Source organism: Periophthalmus magnuspinnatus, chromosome 16, assembly GCF_009829125.3.
Source record: "Periophthalmus magnuspinnatus isolate fPerMag1 chromosome 16, fPerMag1.2.pri, whole genome shotgun sequence".
Lineage (NCBI taxonomy): Eukaryota > Metazoa > Chordata > Actinopteri > Gobiiformes > Gobiidae > Periophthalmus > Periophthalmus magnuspinnatus.
In genome coordinates this window covers 26,293,634-26,312,119 of record NC_047141.1, presented here as the reverse complement: position 1 = coordinate 26,312,119, position 18,486 = coordinate 26,293,634, and the positions used below count along the sequence as shown (strand labels likewise).

The window sequence follows — 18,486 nt, the reverse complement described above, 5'->3', positions numbered from 1 at the left end:
TCAACTAAAGACAAGAGCTGTATGTTCCACAGTATGGTACATTATAGAAACCTCCAAAAAGTTGATTTAGCATAAGTGCTGAAAATGTCAAATGTGAATGGATAAAAAACAAAAGCCATTCATGAAAAGACCAGCGTGTGACATCAGCAGGTGGATCAGAGCATTTTGATTGCCCTCCTGGTCTATGCAGCGTTAGGTTCTAAATGTTTTGCTCGTTTAGCTCCAGTTTGGTGTTTATTGTTGTGTGACATCGACTGAATGCTGTTGTCAGAGTGAGCAGACAGATAAATGCCTTGTAGCGTGAAATTACTGTGCTCCCCCCGCTGTGCGCTGTTAGCCTCTACTTCATATCTGTCACACAGGTAATAGATAGATCACTTTGGCACACATTAACCTCCAAATGCTATGGGCACTTAAGTACACCTTTAAACACTTGAATATGCGCAGACACATGTGATTTAAGCCTAAGTCAGTGAGTAATTCATCTGCCATTTTGGTTTTATCAGTTGCTTTCGCTGACTGATGGACTATGTTGTTATCTTAATTCTTTTCTGCTTAGGGGACAAAATCTGTAAATCTTGAAAAGGTTAAGATTTATATCCAGACAGAAACCCTGATCGACATCTGGAAAACAAATCACTTATTCTTTCCCATTAGTATATTTTTCAGTTTTTGCTGCCAATTTCCTTCTTGTTAGTGCCATATGAACCATCTCGCACTCTGAGGACTTCAAGAACCGACCTCCTGCTGGTGCCCGGAGTCAGCACTAAACATGGGGAATCAGCGTTTCAGTTTTATGCAACTAAAACCTGAACAGTCTTCCTGAAGATGTGAGACAGGCCTCTACTTTACAAATGTTTAAATCCTGGCTCAAAATTGGTTCTGCTTAGCTGAGCATATGACTGAGGGGGTTTTATTCTGCACTCTTCTAGTTTAATGTAACTTTATGATGATTATTTATGTTTTGATTTGTTTGCACTGTGATTTTTATGTCTTTCTTATTCTGTAAAGGATTTTGTTGTGTAAGACTGATGCAAAACCATCCTATACTAAGAATAATATTACGGTCTAACTTTTAAGCTTGTATTCATCCATAACCTTTAAAGATGCACCATGTAAATGCTCTAGTAGCGAATCCACCACTTGCTGATGTTATCCTTTGTCTGGAATATTTCACAGTATGGCTATAGCACTCAAATGATCTATCTCCATGGAGACTAGCAGGTGACACCACTAGGCTAATTTGCAGGTCAGATCTGAGAAAAGGCTCTTGAGCAATAAAACAATAATATAATGTACCGTAATGTAATACATGTAAAATAGATCATATTGTGGAACATGACAGGCAAAGCAATAATGTTCCCTTTAATACATTTGTTTGTCTGTTGTTTAGTAAAATGGCAGTTGAGACAAGACAACGATTCACGCTGATTTGACCCTGGTTGAAAAATAACCTCACTCACCAGGAGATATGATATAGAAGAAGTTTTTGAATTCATCCATCCAGACTTCTGCCAGACGCCTGTTGTTTTTGTTGATAATTTGCCCCGTTCCTCCAGGAAACGTGTACGGCGTTGCTTTTCTGAAGACATGTCCCACATGAGAGCAGGTGACGATCTCCAGTGTCCCCCCACACTGCCAAATCTGCAACAGAAAAATCTCATTAAGTTAATACATTGATAAAACCAGGCATAGTGGCTAATCTTGTAAATTTTGTTATTGGCCCTATATAATACACATTATACTGGTATCTTAAACTACTTTGGACACTTTAGGCTTGCTATTTCCCGTAGCACAACTTGAAATAATGTTTGTGCCTTGGCAATACCTCAAAGCCTTAGTTGGCATGAAATTAAATGTATATAAAATGCTGTGGCTGCATTTGCTGGGAACTGAACAGTGAAGTAGTTACACAGAAGCTTTAAATAATGATAACTATCGCCAAAATTGTCTCTTGGCTGGCCTGGGAACACCTTAGAGTCTCACAGGAGGAGCTGAAGGAAGTAGCTGGGGTGTGGGAAGTCTGGAAGTCCCTGCTTAGACTGCTGCCCCCGCGACCCGGCTCCAGATAAGCAGAAGAAAATGGATGGGTAAATGAATCGAAATGAGTCAAAATTGTATAGTGTACGCTAGTTGATCAATTACATGACTGGAACGTGTGAAGGAAAGTGTTTTAAGCTGTGAAACGAGTGTCAGTCTAAATTTGCAAGATTACGAAACACAAACGTCAACTCCAGGAATATATTTGATAAGGACATTACATGGTTTACTTATTGGGTTGATGGTATAAAGTCAGTGTAGTGTAGCATAAAATCTGGCTGTACATTGATCACTGAAGTCTGCAGGGAGATGGTTGTATGTTTTGTGACAGCCTGGATGAGTTTCAGCGAGCTCCAGAGAGAATAACGAGAGAAAATCACGACTGTGTTTTTGTTTATGAGAGGGAGAGAGAATAGAAAGTGAGAAAAAGGGGGGGCGGACAGAAAACAGATCACAAGATAGAGATTGATAGATAGATATAGGCTATAGGTGGGTAGAGGGAGATAAGGAAGAGAGAGACAGACAGTGATGGTGTGAGGCCCAGTATATTCTTGAGTTTTAGGTTCCTGTTTATAGTTGCCATTTTGAGTACGTTTCAACATTCAAAAGATAGATATTTTAGTTTGACTTGTCATCACTCGACAAGCCTCGGATAGAGTGATAGCTAGAGAAGGAGACAGAGGCATAAAGGGGGGGAAAGAACAAAAAGAGAAGGGAGAACAAGCAAGAGAGAGAAAGAAAGAAAGAAAGAAAGAAAGAAAGAGAGACAAACCAGTATGTAGTGAGTTATAGAGGAAAGAGCAGCAACAATAAAGAGGAGGGAGGAAAAGAAAAAGCGAGAAAGGGGGATACTGACAGAGAGAGGGAGGGAAAGTGTGAATTCTTGTCAGTTTAACAGTCGAGCTCACTCACTCTAAACGAGATCTCCAGGTTTTCCCCTCCCCAGATGTCCATGCCCGCGTCGTAAGTGCCAATCTCCTGGAAGTAGTCCCTGTCGATGGAGAACAAGCCGCCCGCCATCGTGGGGGTCCTGCAAACACAAACAAACACTACAGTAAGCCAAGAGGGTCATAACATGCACTGAAGCTTATTTCTAATCTAACAATTATTTTCTAATCTAACAATTTTATGCTTTCCAGTAACTCTATGTTCAAATCTATGGCACATTCACACACTATGAAGAACAGAAATACTGCTGTTCCTCATATGTTCAAGTAAAACGTGTCAAGAACAGTATATGTAAGACTATTTGTGATCCAATCAAAAGTTTGTACACACCATCTCATTCAATGTTTTTTTTTATTTTTATTACTTATACATTTAAGATACATACGAAAGATATCAAATATATGAAGTAAGATACATGGAATTATGTCGTGAAAAAAAATAAAAATAAAAATAAATAAATACATATTTTTCGACAAAGCTTTGAGGATTTGAATACAAAATAAAAAATATATATATATTTAGTAGAATTAATTTACCTTTGTTCCTTTGCTACATAATAATTCCATAATTCTTACTTCATATAGTTGATGTCTTTTGTGTGTATATAAAATGTAGAGATTAGTAACAATAATGGAAAAAAAAACAAGGTGTGTCCAAACTTTTGACCGGTAGTGTACATCTTGTATAACTTTTGTAAATAATTTAAGCATAAACATTTCAAAGCAAATCTTTACTTAACAAAACTTAATACCATGATATTCAAATGAGAAGATTTTGCTCAGATTTGTTAGACTAGACTTTCAACAAAAAACATGTACTGTGATAAACCAGATTTATTACCTCGACATAAAACTTTGAAGGCGTAATTTTCCTGCCATTAAATGCATTATCAGTTTTTACGAACTGTCCTTGGATATGCTCCGAATAACTGCCATGTTTCAGTCGTTTCATTTCCATAAAGTTTCCAACATTAACTGAAAATCTGTGCTTGTCACATTAAGTACCTCTAATCGTAAATGCTAAATTACCACATTTTATATAGAGCTTTTCCACCCCCGAGGCACTCAAAGCACTTTACATCAAGGAATCATTCACACACACACTCATACAGCAGTGTACGCAGACAGTGGGGGTGAGGTGGGTTAAGTGTCTTGCCCAAGGACACAACGACAGCATTCTTCTGTGGGAGCGGACTCGGTGGATCTGACCGTTCAACTAATGATGTTTATGTCAAGAGCGGGATTCAAACTGCCAACCTTCAGATCAGTGGAGAAACAACTGAGCTACTGTTGCTCTAAAACGTCTTAACTCTACAGCGTCGGATGTTATCGCCGCCGAGACTCATGGTTGCGGATTTTCATTACCGTAACTCTGCAACCAATTGTGCTTCATGTAAATTCAAATGGCATCTCAAAGCAGAGGCACAGGGCTCTTAAAGGACTGAGCACAGTATAGACCATTATAGCTCGTCTAGACTTTTTAAAACATTTTTAAGCCATAAAAATCATGTTAAAGGAAGTATCAGCATGTTCTTTTGCCTTTTTTCACACAACTACCTCTATTTTAAAGAGCCCCATGCCTCTGCTTGGAGATGCCATTTGAATATACATGAGAGCACAATTGGTTGCAGAGTTACGGTAAAGGAAAGTCTGCAACCGCGAGTCTATCTGCGGCAATAGCATCTGATGCTATAGAGTTAACAATATTTTATTGCAAAAGGAGCCCGAAACACTGTATGGTCTTCAACAGAACTATAGTTTTTACAACCTTGAGCGTTCTACTTTTTACCGATCAACGTTTTGCAAATATAATAATAGTGTTTATGGCCTCAGCACTGCCACTCGTTCTTTTGAAGCTGGTTTATTTTTTTTTACCACCTCCTTTTCCTGTCTTGTCACACTGAGATTTTCTGAAAAAGCATTTGAAAAGCAAAGCAGTCATGTGTAAACAGTCAAACACTGATCAAACATGTCCTGAGAGCAGAACAAATAGTACATTGTTTACCAAGAACTAGATGCTACTCGAGATTGTGGACTTTAAATGGCTAAATATAACTGGTATTTAATGGACTAAACTGACGACATTGTGGGATAATCGAATAAAGTTATTAAATATTCCAAAAATCTCAAAGTATTGTTTAATAAATACAAAATTACTAGTGAACTCTGTTGTGAAATGTGCACATAACATAAGTTTTTAGGTGTAGGGTCAAAAACCTTCACCAAAGCAAGTATTTTTGGACAATAAAAATGCCTGTAATCAGATAAATGAAATATTTGGTTGATTTTTGTTAAGTTTAATGTCATGCTGTGGAACATTCCAGGTAAAATAATACAATTTTCATGAGACAAACAGAAGGTTGAACCTCCACCATCAAAGTGAAATGGCAAAATGTTTCACCTGTCCAAAAATCTGTGTATCTGTGCCAAAAATGACCACACAAACAACCACCCAAGCCAGAAACCCTTTGAAGCTTAAGCCTCTTGTCTGAAAGATTTACACCGGAGTTTCCTTTGCCCCATTGGCCATAAACAGAAATCTTTGCCGGTGACCTCAGAGCTGTAAATTACACGGTAGGAGCACTCATAACAACTGGGTTAGCTGCACAGATTTCATTGTGTATGCGTATTTTGTATGGGCTTTTCAACATCCCTGCATAAACACAACACAGGTTTAAAATCCATATGTGAAAAATCTAACACCAGATCTATAGCCTGTTCAGTAATAATAGAGCAGGCTGCCAGTTTTCACATGAAATCATAACATAGTATAAGCCTTTAGTGTAGAGATGTGGATCGTGAAAGTCATTTTTAGCTGAAAAATGATTCACCTGATTGTTTTCCATGGAATGTTCCACAGTATTATCTTGTATTTATTCAACTGCGCATATTTTGTTGCTAAAAATATCTTGAAAAACATGCTTTATTCACTGGAAAAGGACTTGGCTCTCAACAGAGGTGACCTGTAATTTAGCCTTGAGGTGCAATCTGCTTGTCTTTACTGAGATAGGTCGGTTTAATGCTGTACTGTGGAACATTTCATCCGATTAATGTGTCAGTGAAGACAAGCAGGTGGCGAACCCTTCAGCTGGAAAGTTAGGGCTTTTCATGTTCCTTTAAAAAGTAACTCACGACAATGAAGCCTGAGAAACTGAGTAATGCCACAATGTTTTGATGTAATCTGTACAAATCCAGGCTAAAAACTGTTTTGTTTTTTTTAAACCTACACTCTAGTCTTTAAAAATTATTTAATACAGATTATTTATGAATTACCTCTGAATTACAAATTGTGCTCTACAAATAAACTTAAATTGCTTTGTTGATGACATGAACATTTTGAAGTTAGTGCTAGTTTTTCTTTCATATGGATAAACTTACAGGATGTAGATATGAACCAAAGACCAGGTCAAAACATCTGCAATACGACCAAATAATTCTCCCACAGAACTATTAGTTGCCAGACTCAAGACCAGATCTGACAGAGCCTTTTCTGTGGCAGCTGCCAGACTCTGGAACAGCCTCCGTCTGCCTGTCAGATCCTCTCAGTCTTTAACCCAGTTTAAGACTAGAATGAAAACCCACCTCTTCTTCCTGGCATTTAACGCTACCTAGACAAGCTATCTGATGTTTTTATTTTTTGTCTATGTATCGTATTAGCTGTATTTTTTGTGGACTTTCTAATGTGAAGCACGTTAGGCAGATGAAGTTGTATATTTAAATGCACTTTAGAAGTTGTCCACCACTACACAACCCCTTTGTCTACTCAAGTACAGAGATACCAGACTGCATTTTTCAAACTAACCATAGCTGCTTTGTATGAGTGATTCATTGCTCTGTCTCTCAGCGTAGCTCAAATAGGTTTATGTAAATCATGTCATTTGTGAGAAGTACTTTCTCCCCTGATGCCTCAACTCATTTTTGTTTTTGGGCCACGGACAAGACGCACTTAGGGAAATGTTGCCTGAGAAAAGACGGACACAAGCGGCTGAAAAAGATATATTGAGTTTGTGACCTTGAATACTAAGATAAGACAAGAGGAGGAAGACAAGGTGATGGACAGCCACAAATAGGCTAGAAATATGCCTCTCCCTGTTCCACCTGGTGCTATAGCTGAACCGAATCTGTGAGCTACCATTTGAGGCAACAGCTTACATATACTTCATACACTTCAGCTGAATAAGTCATTTTCTTATAGATGCTGTTTCAGAGTTTAAACAGAAAACATATAGGGTCTTTTCCTTTATGTTTCATTTACTTTCTTACAGAGCAAAACAATGCTTCTAACAAGAGAAAACAGTTTCCAAAAAGCTACTATAGACCATTATTACTCCACTAAACACACTTGGTGATAAGCAAATACATCAACATGCACTGGGTGAACGTAGAGCGGCAATATTAAATCGTTTTTTTTTTTTTAAATACTATAATTTTCTCCACAAACAACAAAATATTCAGTTGTATTCTAACCCTGCAGTTCACATCTGTACAAACATGGTCTGAAAAGTGACTCTTGCATTAGTTTATTTGCTATTTCAGTCTTTTCTTCTCATTTAATGGGAAGCACTGAGTTGGGATCTAACCTTCAACCTTCTGGTAAAAAGACACCCAAGCCACTGTCCAAATATAAAACCATATGATAATTAAATAAAAATCGTCCTATCAAGCGAGTGTAATATTACAAGAACGCATTAGGAATGAATCCACAAACACATATTAACTTAACTTTCCATTAGGCCTGTCACGATAACGAATTCGGAAGCAAGATATAAAACTGAAGAAATTATAGACGATAAACGAGACTAATCTACACCACTGACACAATAACTCTAAAGCAGATTTAAACCACAAAAACTATTCTAAATCTATAGTAAAATAACAGAAGAAGTGGCTTGGATGGGCAGTTGACTGATAAATATTTTTCTTTTACTATGGATTATACCTGAACGACTGAGGGATTACACAGACAGACATTATAAGTCTACAATATTGTTAAAAAAAACATGAGCTGCAATAAATAAATCAAAACACTCACGGTACTTAGTTTGCATCTGGAATGGGTCATATAAGTTATTAATTCAGCCTTGTACAGCTCAAATCTTATCTTATATATTACAGCCAAAGAAGAACCAACAATTTCCCACTACTGCAAATAAAAAAATAAATAAAATAAATAAATAAATATAAAAAAAATAATGAAAACAAAATGAAATGAAATAAAATGAAATAAAATAAATAAATAAATAAATCTGCACAAAATAAATACTGCCCCACAAAAATATTGTTCCATTTATCATATGTTGAAAGATAAATCGACATAGTAAGTGCCAAGCCGCTTCTTCAGCAATCTGACCAGAACTGAAGAAGTGGCTTGGATGAACAGCAAAACGTCTTCACTCTTACAACGATTTGTCCAGTTGACAGATTTAAATTTTGTCTTTTGCTCTAAGGTGCAGGTGTGGCTTGGGTCTCACCTGACAGGCAGTGTGCGGTCTCCTTTGCGGCGGTCCATCTCTCTCTGGGGCACAGGATACCAGCGGAAGTTGAGTTTCCAGTTAAAGCCTCCGTACGTCATGTCGGACCCAGCCATGTACTCAAACGTGTCGTCACTGATCACGTCGATGATGGGGCAAACCACTGTCCTCCTACAGCAAAACACAGCAAACATGGGGCGTATGTAGTCACTCAACTTTAAAGCTCTTTATTATCTCATTTCACCGGGTTTTGAACTATTTCTGTTTAAATTGTTGTCTGTGGCATAAACTAATGAGTGATTTTCAGTTTAGTTCATTCTACTGATTCTTCACAGACATTAATGTTACAGTATGTTTCACTACTGTAAGGCAACGCGTTGGAAGTTTCAACAACTCCCGAGCGCATCAGTTTATTCTTCAGAGTTAATGGCTTTATAATTGTTTTACTGTTATTGTTTTATTGTTTTATTAGGATCCTCAATAGCTGCCCAGTTAATGGCTGCTAGTGAGTGTGTACTATTTAATTTTCTTGACTAATTCACTGTATTTATTGCTTTTTCTACAAATGACCCCACAGCTTTTTAGTGAAATTTGAGCAGTTTTAAAAGTCCTTCTGGGGACTGGTGTTGCGAATTAGCCTAGGTTGTAACACTGTAATACTTGCATCAGATTACTGAACTGTTAATCTATGTTTGTTGCATCTGTTCCTATTCAAATAAACAATAAAATAAAATAAATCAATAAATAGTTAGGTCAAGAGAGTGCGCTTAGGTCTGATCTGTTCAGAAATATCTGCATTTAAAAAAGATGTGGTAGATTTAGTCAAAAATACAGGAATTGTTTCTGGCTATGTGGAAATTACAATACTTTATATATTGTTGATGATTAAATCTACTTAAAAAAAGGCTTCAAAAAGGCCAATCGGCAAAAAAAAAAAAAAATCTAAACACTATATAAGATGATATTTCAGCCCTTTTGTGGATAGATTTACATATTTTTTTGGTAATACTTCCTCATTCAAAGCATTTACAGGCACATTTTAGCACAATTTTGACTTTAAATGCTGATTTGTAGGTGCTACACATCCCAAACTTATGCATTTAAATACTGCATCAAACAGCGATTTCCCATCAGCCATCACTCCTGCCCTGCGCGTATGTCCTCCAAGGCCCTGTACTGTGTGAGCTGTGTATGTGTGTGAGGAGGAGTGTCTGCTGGCAGGAAGCACTAAACACAGAATGAGTAATTAAGCATCAAATAAACACAAGGACAAGCCCCCTGCAGGCTCAACAAGCACTTGATTGATTTTTTAACGCTAGCTAACGTGAGTGTGTTGTAGTTAAAGATGGTCTGACATGGATAAAGACAAACTGGGAATGATCCATGGATACACGCAGAGCAGCTTGGAAAAATATCAGGGAACTTCAATATTGAACCGATACCAACGTATGATAAAATCCCCTATTCATTATTATGCGTTGTTTGTGTGTGTGTGTCTTACTTGTCCTGCTTGATGCGGGCCAGTAGCGGCTCTAGCCACCCTGTCGTGCATTCACAATGAGCATCCAGGAAGGTGATGACCTGAGAACATGCACAGAATATATTAGACTAACACAGGCTATTAGGGCTGCCACAATAGCAACATTTCAAACCTCAATACTAAGGAAAAACCGTAATACCTAAGCCTGTCATAATAATATTGACTTTATACAAATTTTTTCGGGATCAATAATTATCGCGTGTACATTTTTTGTGTACTAGTAGGGCATTTTGTCTTATTTTTTGCAGTATTAAGATGATCTGATAACATTTGAGCTGCAGCTTAACTTCTATGACACATTATAGATACTAAAACTAACTACTGAACTTTTTAACCGTGCTATTTATTTATTGCTGGACACATTTTTTTCAATATGGTTCACTTACTAAAAAGGTTTACTAGTATCATCCTGTGTTATCATGGCAGGTCTATTTATACTTAATTCAATCTTCATACATGGAAGAAACATGAATGAAAATAGGATCTGCAAACCAATATGTTGTGTTCACCTGACATCACAACATTCTTGAATCTCAAAGTTTTAAATTGGAAAAGCTTTTTAACTGTCAGATTGCAGATTTGTTGACCTGGTTTATGGTTAATATCTTTGTAATTACTGCGTCTATCCATCAAGTGAAATTATCTTTTCATAATAGCTTCAAAAGGCGGTGCCATTATTCAACCTCAAAGACGTGTTTGTTTAATGTGGCAAGTTTGTGGAGCCAATCTCCAGCAGATAATGAAAACGTTCAACACCATGTGGATAATACAAAGAGTGAATAGTGTTACATGCCCCTGCCCTTTGTCTGAAATTATGACAAATTCAAGAAAGTGAACCTACAATGTAATGCACTCATCGACACAGAATAAGATTACTTTGTTAAATTTAACCCTGTGGTCATTCATTCATACAAATAAGAATCTGGTTTTGAGCCCGTTTTAGTATTGATTCATACTTTAAGAGGGATTAAGACGTATTTTGAGAACCCTCCGGCATATTGCATACAAAGACAGAGGGTCACACACACACGCACCTGTCCCTTGGAGATGGACGCCCCTTTAAGACGAGCTCGGATGAGTCCAGACCTCTGCTCCATCCGCACCACTCGGACCGGCACCTCCAGCTTACGCACGTACTGCTCCAAAGGACGCTTCAGGAAGTCTAAACACAACAGACAACATCAATGTAACATGAGAAATAATGCAGTCCAATGCCACTGAGCAAGTAAGTAGCATTATTTACAACAACGCTAAACATTTCAAGATATGCATTTATTGTGATATATGATACTTCAAAACTAGTACGTGAAGCAGTTTGCCAAATCATAATGTGTAAAGAAAAAAAAAATCCTTAAAGGTCCTATATTACACAAAATTGACTCTTGTGAGCTTTAAGCCATGTTCTAATGCTTTTACCTCCTCAAAAACAGACCTGGAGTGGTGTTTTATTTCGTTCACACATGTTTGAGTAAGTCTTTATTATCAGTCTGTCTACATCTCCAAAGCTCAAAATGCTCTGTTCCACCTTGTGATGTCATGAAGTGGTAGTTTTCAAGTTAAGAGCTACTTTTTACCCTCAGTTCAGTAGAGATTGGCAATTCCAGGGCTGTGATTCTAGTTAAGGTGCATGGAGTTTAAAAACACAGTGGAGCACTTCCTGTATTAAAACATGACATCATAAATTGGAACTGAGTGTTTTCAGTTTGAGAGAAGAACTCAGTCTAAATATGCAGGTTTGTGTGTTAAACATGTGTGAATGAAACAAAACCCAACTCCAGGTCTGTTTGTGATTAGGAAACAACATTATAACATAGATCAGAAAACAACATAATACAGGCGCTTTAACTTAATCTGCATGGGAATGTTAATCTAAATTATGTTTTATTGTCTCACAAAAGTAAATTAGTCTTGGATACAAAGTGCATAGGTGGATAAAAAGAAGAAGTGAGTAAAAATGCTTATACAATCGGTGAAATTCATAAATCAAAATACTAAATACATATTGTAGTTTTAACAATTAAAATCAAAAACATGGTTCAACTTTGCAATCAGATGAATAATTCTCTCTTTTGTTGTAGTATATATTGTCTCATATTTAAACCTCAAATAATGTTTAAAACGTCATATTATCATCCACCTTAATTTATGCTTAATTATGATTATTTTCAATATTTTACATATTGTCATTCATAATTCCAGTTGCACATGCTCCTGATGTGGGTCGCGTCAAAGGTCCTGTCAGGTGAAAGGGGCAGAATGGCAGAGGTTGGGGTGGGATTGAGGGTAATAACAGAGTGTAATCCGCGCGGCTGGCGATTTAAAGACCTAATCTCTCCCAAACAGGGATTAACAGCACTGCACGGGGAGGAGTGGCATCATATATGAACCCTCTGCTACATGTCCCAGCACATCTGAGAAAGACTCGCAATGGCTCAGAAAACAGGCAAAGCTCCAAACTATGAACAAAGGTCTAGGTATCACCCTTATAAATCACCGTTATAAATCATATATGACACATTGAGCTTGATGACAGAAATATTATGATCACGTGATGCTGAATTACAGTTATCAATGTGTCTCATCTTAGATTTAAATAGCAAACAGCAGGACACTCAGTTAGACTATCTCTTTACTAAAGGTTAATAAGAATTTGAATATATTGCACAAGATAATGTCTGTATAACACAATAAAAAGTACTTTTTTAAATGGACTGAATGTATATGCATTTAATTAACATCAGAGCTGCAACTATGTCAGCTATATTTCTGTAACTTTTTCCAGTATGCAAAACAAGCATGATAATCATTTGTAGTTTTGCTAAATATTTAAACTGCAATAAAATATAATAATATAAATGATAATATGAAACCTTCTCCTATAGTCTGGTATATCAATCACTTAGACTGGGTTCAAAATTGCACTTGTAACTCAACAAAACTGGGACTACACAGCTGGAACTAAACCTGGTCTACATCAGCACTAAAACAGGATGTGGTGTATGCCAAGATAACACTGATCATTTTGCAATTGTTTTGGAGGTAAAATTAGAACATCAATATCATCTTCCACTCTGTCTGTACTTCTGTGTTTGACTTTACAGCCTATTCACTTCAGTGCAACAACATTTACATTTACAGGCAGGTTTCATCAGCGCGTTTCTGAAACTTTGTCATAATATCATCTGAAAGTGATCATCAAGAATACTCCAAAAACAGCAGATAGAAACATTTTTGTAATTTTACCATACCTAATCAGTACGATATTTTAAAATCCAGTTCGCACCTCGTTCACTGGCGTCGTCGACCAACACGATCTCCTCCAGCAGCGTCTGAGGGGAGCGGTCGATCACAGAGTGCACCGTCCTCAGCAGAGTGCTCCAGGCCTCGTTATGGAAAACTATGACCACACTGGTGCGGGGAAGATTATCAGGATACAACTTGTTCTTGCACCTAAAGACAGAACAGGCAATATTGGACTTAGACAACCTCTATTAAACCACCACGGAAATTACTTGGACACAGTAGCTCATTACAATTTAATAACAAAGAGCTGAAAATCTTTGGTGATAAAATTCAAATTACAAAATAATTAAAGCAGCAAAAACAGCAAAAGAATGTAATTTAAATAAGCTGTTCCACGCTGAGAAAAGGACTGAGTATTTGGAGATAAATATAAAATGCAATTAAAAAAAAAAAAAGAGTATAAATTGCTGTAAAAAAAAACAAAAACAAAAAACTATAGTGAGATTAATGAAACTGGATAACATGAACTGAATACTATTATAGGCTGCTTTGAAATAATCTTGAAATTCAGTTTATAGATTTTATTGAACAATGTGAAGTGTACAGTGTGTCTGAAGTGCGTTGTTTGTGTTCATAACAATAAGTTTCTAAAATACAGAATACAGTCCACTTGAGCCTATGGAAAAAGATATACTTTTAAGTTGCAAAAAATAAAAAATAAAATAAATAATAATAATAATAATAATAATAATAATAATAATAATAATAATAATAAATACAGATGGGGGCATCTGAAATTAATATTGTCAAAACACTGATTTTTGTTTAAACAATGAGTTCTCAGGTCTGGGCAACAGTAGCTCAGTGTGTGTCCAGTGATCCGAAGGTTGGTGGTTCGAATCCCGCTCTTGATGGTGCAATTTTAGCTTCCACCAATGAATGCTGTTGTTGTGTCCTTGAGCAAGACACTTAACCCACTTTGCACCCAGTGTCTAAGTACATTGGTGTATGAATGTGTGTGTGAATGGGTGAGTGGTTCCTTGATGTAAAGTGGCTTGAAGGTGGAACAGCGTAATATAAAAACGTGACTATTTACCATTTACCTGTAGTAATTTCATCTAAATGATGAAGTTCAACATTTGTGAATTAATCTTTAAGACATTTCTTATCAAAGTACACTGCCATCAGTAGGAAAAACTGTCTCTTGCCCTCTGTCTGAGAGTACGACATAATCACATTCTACAGTCTGAAACCCACCAATCGGCAGAAGTAAATTTTATGTGTCCTGAATTCGAATGGCAAAGGTAGCTAATGCCATGACAACAGAAGCACAAACCCATGAGGTCAAACCAGTGCAATCCTGAAGTAGCAAACTCTGCCCCGGACACGGAGTAAATGTGTTCTGACAGAGACAAAGAGAGAGGAAGAAAAACACATCACATCGCCTCCATCTGATTATAAGAGACGGGATAGAGCCATAACTCAGAGGGAACCCACACAGTGTAGACACTTCAATGAAATGAACAGCTAAATGATACAGTTTACACATCCGCCACACTGAATTAAGCACAATCAAAATCACTGCATTAATCCCATCATTTACTGGTACGGAGGAAAATTACATCAAGACGAAGCAAAGATGGACTAATTATTGAGCAATCAGCCTTGTATCCTCAAATTTAGACATGATAGGTCAGTGTGAAGACAAGTGATCTGATGGTAATTAGATGGTGATTCAATACTAGAGAAATACAGAGCGAACATTTTATGTTGAAATAGAGAGATTTGATGTCCATATTGTCTGGCAAATACAGAATGATGGTTCTCTGTTTGTTGTACAGATGTACATCAGTCTTGTCCCCACCTCCTCTGTTGCGTCTCAAGCCCGGACAATCGTGCAATCAGGTTCTTTCTTCAGTGACACATGAAAGAAAGGAGCTCACTGGTCACCTATGATTTTTAAATAAAATCTAATTTTCTCACCTCAGATTAACAGAGTTTAGTGCGCTTCTCATTCATTCTGCACAACGCTTTTCAGCCCCTTGTGATATTTTTTTCCTTTATTTTTCCAATACAGCAGACCGTGCATGCCCCTGGTTGGCGAATTCACCTGTCAATCACGCCCATTTGAAAACGGGGAGATTCACAAATGACCAGACTCATATTTTCACTAAGTACTGAAGAAGAGTACATTCTGGATCCCAGGCAAGTGTCCATATAAAAATAAAATAAATTTAAACTTTTAATGGTCCTGTACAAAATTTTTACCCATGTTTTCCCATGTATAGCAAAATATGCGTTGTCACAATATGGCCGCTGCTTGCTGTCTACACCTAATTAAAAAGCATGTCATTGTCTGATAATCAGGAAATACGCGTTAGCATGCTAATTGTTGCTGCACTGGTCTCTGAAAGTTGTGAAAAGCACTTATAAATGCATCACAGTGAATAATTAGTGTCTAGTTTGCGTAAATTAAGTGAGGACCTTTGGGTCACAACAAACTAACTCTAAAATGAATCAGTTCTGTTATTAAATCAGGTACAGCTCTACGAATCATGATATAAACAGACTAATATTTGACGGTATGAGGCTTATTTTAATAGTACTGTACTGCATTCAGTTCATGATACTCTTCTAATACATTCACAAGTGCTAGTTCACACACACTGGAAATTAATGCTGGTTGGAATATTTCAACAATAAGAAACGGGAAACATAATTAAAGTTATTAATCATTTGCAAAATCTTAATAGAAAAGTTGTTCTCAAAGGTTAATAAGTTTGCAATAAAATGGGATTAATAAATCAGCGCGTGGCGTGTGCTCCACAACTCTTGAAACTATTTAAAACAGACTTTTCAATAAGTTAAGGCCATGAATCAGGTTAAGATGAAAAACTGCACTTGGATGGTGTGGTTGCTCTGTTAGATCTAAGGTTTACAAAAGCTATCATTGTGCCAAGGTTAAAGTAGTAGGCTTTTTTTTTTTTAGCAAACGTTCAGATCGGAATCTCTGTATTTATGAAACATGTTTTTTTTTTTCAAATAAACTGGACTAAATCTCAAAGCAAAAAATAAATGAATACAAAACTCTCAAAAGTACTGATGAATTTCTGTTATTAAGGTATTTTAAAATAAGACTAAACCACTATTTTTTCCACTTTTATTGTAATCTATGTAGTGAATTTTGAACATACGCTGGCATCATTTCCGAGTGCCGCTCCCCGCTCTTCACCCCCGCTTCAATATGCTTACTGTCCTGCCTTATCAAGCTAAACCAAACAGACAAACCAAAACAAACAAATTAAACTCTATTCCCAATCTCTTTCCTCACCCTCCAGAATCTTTTACAGTATTTGTAGTCTGAAGGCATGATTCACTATAATAACACTGAAATCGGTGACGCTCTGCTCCTCCCTCTACTCTTTCCAGACTTCACTGAACTGATGGAAAAAGAGATTCAACTTTCCACTAAACTAACTTTTCTCGACAAGCAGACAGTGCGTGCGTCACTGCCACACTGGACAAACACAGAACAATATTTGGTAATACAAAAATCATACAGATAGTCACAGGCTGTTTACCAAGACAACAATTTGGGTTACAGCTAGGAAAGCAAGCCAGCACACCCGCGCAATGTGAATTCTCATTAAAAAGCAATAAATGTCATGTTTTCTGAAAGGCGTTGTCATGGAAAGCGCGTAGCAGGTCCACCCAGCGACTGCATATGTCTCAATAATGAATCATCGCTGCGTTTTTGCTTCAAAGCTGGTGCCGGGGACGTCCTGTAAATTTATTCACTCAACCTGCCTGTTCTCACACAACCTAATGGTCCTCTGTAGTATGCACGCACACACACACACACACACATGCACACACTCCTGCTCGATATTGACTGTGTCTTATCTTCTAATTGGAAAAGCAGATAGACGGGAGAAGGCTGAGAGAAAGCACACCTAGTAATCAACTCTGGCTCAAAGACTAAAACCCATTTCACGGATCAATGTCCTCTTTCTTTTGGCCCAGTCTGTTGTGCATGTGCTCCTGTCCGTCAGTCCACTCTGTGTCAGTCAGACTTTCTGTTTATCACTAAAAAGCACCATTACCAATCTGAGCGGGGTCAAAAGGGGCATGACAGATGAGGTGGACGCTGTGGTTCGCACCTGTCAGAACCTGACAGATCTCTGAAGCTCAGGACATGTTACGTGATAGCCATGAACCTGTCTATTAAGAAGATAATAAGCTTCTATATGTCATGTTTCAAGATGGCACAGTTAATTCAGCAGTAAAAAAAAACATCTGGCATTTTTAAACTGGGGTATCTGATTTTTACACAGGAAGTGGGTGTTTAAATCTGTCTAACTCATCTGTAGCTCGCACACACCCTTCGTTCTCTGAAAAAGCTTTTTTCTAGACAACAAAGTGAAAATGCTTACTTTCACGTTGACTACAAATAAACATACTTCATTATTACTTGCTGTGTGCTGTGGTCACAAACTGCTGCTTTTACAACATATATTCTTCGACATTTCAGTTGTTTCCATCTAAAATCTGGAAGACATGACAGCTCTACTTCTGTTTAGTTGTGCTTATGACTGAAAGGGCTGTATCTGCACTCTTCTCCTTTAAAGATAATTTAGATGTATCCCATTTTTTAATTTGTTTTAATAGCAATTTTATTATCTTATTCTGTAAAGCATTTTGAATTACTCTGTGTACAAATTGTGCTCTACAAATAAACTTGCCATGTCTTGTTTTGCCTAATGAGATCTTCGGATGTCATAGGGGGAGGTTAATGAGAGGTAAAAATGCTCACAAGTGCACATTTGATTAAACAGACTCACCCTTCTAAGCGAACATCAGGCAGAGAGCGGTTGAGAGCGATCATCTCCGAGGCCATGAGGTTGAACTGGTTGATTTTGAACATCTCTTTCATCTTCTCCTGGCTTTCTTTTGGGATGACCACTGGTTTGCCCCCTTCACCAGGCCCGTCCCGCGGTTTGACCAGGGCATCTAGCGTAAAAAGGTTTGAACACAATTTTTCATTTAAAGTTTTATTATTTATTTTCATTACAATTTATAGTGTAGATTCAACCTGAAGGCATCAAAACTATGAAAGAATGAGGCATAACTCGATATGTTTTATATTTTAAACTCCTCACAATAGCCCTTCTTTGCTTTGATCACTGTTTCACGCACTCTTGTCCACTAATGAACCCTGACAAGGCACAGCTGTGAAGTGAAAAGC

General features: G+C 37.3%; 1 protein-coding gene across 2 annotated transcripts in view; it reads right to left on the bottom strand.

Moving 5' to 3' along the window:
• Nucleotides 1-18,486, bottom strand: part of galnt1 (UDP-N-acetyl-alpha-D-galactosamine:polypeptide N-acetylgalactosaminyltransferase 1) — a 67,887-nt gene that overhangs the window by 5,587 nt on the left and 43,814 nt on the right. For both annotated transcript variants that reach the window (XM_033980373.2, XM_055227808.1), the window contains exons 4-10: nucleotides 18,083-18,251; nucleotides 13,282-13,448; nucleotides 11,033-11,160; nucleotides 9,960-10,039; nucleotides 8,459-8,629; nucleotides 2,953-3,070; nucleotides 1,464-1,644 (exon numbers count right to left, since the gene is read on the bottom strand). In XM_033980373.2, coding sequence (XP_033836264.1) covers nucleotides 1,464-1,644; nucleotides 2,953-3,070; nucleotides 8,459-8,629; nucleotides 9,960-10,039; nucleotides 11,033-11,160; nucleotides 13,282-13,448; nucleotides 18,083-18,251 — 1,014 coding nt within the window. The remainder of the gene's footprint in view (nucleotides 1-1,463; nucleotides 1,645-2,952; nucleotides 3,071-8,458; nucleotides 8,630-9,959; nucleotides 10,040-11,032; nucleotides 11,161-13,281; nucleotides 13,449-18,082; nucleotides 18,252-18,486) is intronic.